We start from the raw sequence: 3,364 nt of genomic DNA on the forward strand, positions 1-3,364 counted from the left end.
AACGTAACCTTTTTGTCTTTCCATGTTGTACTTCCACTCTCATGCACTTTTACCCCATCTTATAATTATATTATAAAGCTAAGCACAGACCTATAATTCCATGCATATATATATATATATATATATATATATNATATATATATATATATATATATATATATATATATATATATATATATATATATATAGTCATGATCAGGTGCGGTCGTGCTCTCCCGTGCGGCCGTGCGGTTCACACCACTCAATGTTACGAAATACACCACTCAATGTTAAGAAACACACCACACAAATATGCATTGTGGTGTGTTTCTTAACATTATGGTGTGTTTCATTGTGTTTTATTGTAGTGTGTTTCTTAACATTGAGTGGTGTATTTCGTAACATTGAGTGGTGTGTGACCGCACTTGAAATTATTTCTATATATATATATATATTACTATATTAACGTAACCATGGAAAATACAGTTGATATTTCGTTAAAATACGGAGTATATGTTATTTTAAGGAAAAAGAATCATACATATACTTCTTTGAATTCTGTCTAATAAATGATGCGTTTTAGTTTTCTTAATAAATATATAATGTACTAATACAATTTTGTGACTCAAAATCGCGTATGAACAATAAATTAAAATTGTCTCCGAAGCTTAGTGTAGTTTGTTCGTCGCCTGACTTAAAGGTGAAGGTGGCAATATGAGGGTTCAAATCTCACTAGAAGTATGTATGGAAAAAAAGGCCTAAGGATGCTGGCGAAGGGACTAGGATTTGACTGGTGAGCTAATTGTGTGGCCGGAAAGTCTGGTTTTGATTTCTTGTGTGCACATGAAGACTAGGATATGACTGGTGGGCTGATTGTGCAACTCCCGATTTACCTCTAGCAATCCTTTGTGACACTTCTTATCCTTCTAAATGGGTGGTCACATACCGCCATATATGATCGAACCTTAGTGGTTGGGGCATTATTGTTCCTTTGGGTTGAAAATGCATAAAACAAAAACCATTTGGTAAAGAATCATGATTGTTTCAATTAAAAAATAATAATATTAATTAGCTATAGTAAATAAAAAGTTATCTTAAACAATATAAATTCTTAAGTGTCAAGTAACATGAGTTTGTCAAAAAAAATAAAAGTGTCAAGTAACATGAATTGAATTTTCTACTTACCTTAGTTATTATTTCTTTAAAGTAGTGGCAGTGTGTATAAATATATACTACGTACATGTGTGTATATATCTGTAAGTCACCTGAACCTTAGGTGGTGAACTAACAACAATGGCGAGCGCAACACCTTTACCAGATGATCAACAAGTGGTGCCGTCGTCTACTTCTCAAGACTGGCACTCTTCGGGCTCAATTCGTCCATTCTTTGCAGTCATCTCAGTGCTCACGCTTCTGGCTATTCTCTCCTGTGTTCTCGGAAGAATTTGCCGCAACCGGAGGAGGCAGCTGTCGTCGTCGACGCCGCCTCCGCTGGACTGCGTTAAGCAGAAGGGCTGCCATGGGTGGATGCGCCGGTGGTGGCTCGTGGACGGTGGAAATGAGGTGGTTCCCGGCGCCGGTGATAAGGCTCCTGCCCAAGATGAAGAAGGTAAGGCTCATCAAGAAGGGGTTTGATTTTGGAAGGCGTTTCTCACTCTCATCTGCAACATTTAATTTGATTTCTTAATTATATTAAACCTTAGCAGTTACGTAGTTGTTACTTAAGTTAATGTTTTGTAATTTTGACAAAGTTGGCAATCTGTTGCTATATGCGAAGTGTGAACTTTGATGTGAATAAATGAATTAACCTTATTTATTGTCTCTCTATTCCAAATCTTGGTCAGATTTTATTCTCTTAGTAAATACTGATTAGTACTTTTCTATAATACAAGATTTATGTATTAAACTAGCTATTGACCGTACAGTGCACGGAGTGATAATATATCTAAGTGAAATTAAATATTGGAGAAAAACAAAATAAGACAAAGAATATTAATAATTAAATAAATTATAAATTATTAAAGACCTCTTTGTAAACTACATTAGTAGTAGAATTACAATTTCTTTTGATCCATCACATACTAAAATTTTGAGTCCGTCTGGTTGACTTATTCTTGATGCGACCACATATAATTGGTCATGCACAAAAACTGGTTTCTTTAGTATCAAACCAACATTGGAAAGTGTCTGTCTTTGACTCTTGTTGATAGTCATTGCATACGATAGCATTAGGGGAAATTGTCTTCTGTTGAACTTGAAAGGTAATCTTGGGTCTGATGGGGTGATAGTCATTCTAGCAATTAATACCTTAGTCCCAGCATTATTAGGACTTGCTAATATGCTTCCTTCAACAACATGATTAGCTAATTTGGTTACCACCAACCTAGTTCCATTGCATAATCCAAGACTATGATCAATGTTTCTCATTAACATTACAGGTGATCCAACTTTTAAGGTCAAAGAATGATTTGGAAGGCTATATGCTCTTATGGTATTTAGGAATTCTGGTATATGCACATCAGCAAGAATTGAACTTGACCCATCTCCTTTACACGTTGTGTCATAACTCAGATATGTCTTTCCTTCACCTTCAGTTAAGTTTGACATATACTCATTTACTTCATTGACCACCTCTAATATTGGTGCTAGAATTGCACTATTTTTAAAACAACTTCCATCAATGTTTGCACCAGTAAAGTTGGGGAACGTACTTTTAACAATAGTGGAAATATGATCATCAATTGACTTCAATAACAATTCAGGTGGGATCTCAAAATCAACGTAACTATCACTATCTACTCCAATAGCGCAATCACCTATTGAAATTAGCCAATTAGCAAATTCTTAAACTTTGTCTTGATGCACTCAAGGTTCCATTGAAGAATTAATTGTTGCAGAGACAATGTCATGTCTTGATCCTTTTGGCACCACCGGCAAGATTTGTATATAGAGGAAATAGGGCTACGCCGTTTCCAAGAACGTTGACGGGTCCGACGTCGCCGCCTTCGCCACCAACCAACACTACCACTCCTCCTTCTGCGGGGACTCTGCCGCCACAGTCCCCTCCACCCGCTAACCCACCGGCGAGCTCTCCTCCGCCCACGCCACCTACAAATCCAACTCCTTCAGTCTCTCCATCGCCGCCACGAACGCCGTCTGCGCCTGCTCCGACGTCTGAGCCTGCTCCGACGTCTGAGCCTCCCCCACCTCCTCCGTCGTCCGCGTCTTCCCCATTCAAAATGCATAAGTTTTTTCCTCAAAAAACAGAGAGAATAGATAATGGGACTGTAGGCATTCCTAATTAAGTGACAACATTAAGGATTTCTATGAGTGAACAAAGAAGAAAATAATGAAGCATCTTAGATATAGATGGGATTGTTAACCA

General features: G+C 37.5%; 1 protein-coding gene across 1 annotated transcript; it reads left to right on the forward strand.

Annotated features, from left to right (window-relative positions):
- The first annotated feature begins 1,262 nt into the window (after positions 1–1,262).
- Positions 1,263–1,795, forward strand: LOC116005778. Its single transcript, XM_031246016.1, has one exon. It carries the CDS (start codon positions 1,273–1,275, stop codon positions 1,612–1,614), a length of 342 nt encoding a protein of 113 aa, XP_031101876.1. The 5' UTR covers positions 1,263–1,272; the 3' UTR covers positions 1,615–1,795.
- The last annotated feature ends 1,569 nt before the right edge of the window (positions 1,796–3,364 follow it).

Source organism: Ipomoea triloba, chromosome 2 (assembly GCF_003576645.1).
Source record: "Ipomoea triloba cultivar NCNSP0323 chromosome 2, ASM357664v1".
NCBI lineage: Eukaryota > Viridiplantae > Streptophyta > Magnoliopsida > Solanales > Convolvulaceae > Ipomoea > Ipomoea triloba.

What these genes read in the sequence shown, in the direction of transcription:
- LOC116005778 (XM_031246016.1), top strand. Translation starts at nt 1,273, where the DNA reads ATGGCGAGCGCAACACCTTTACCAGATGATCAACAAGTGGTGCCGTCG.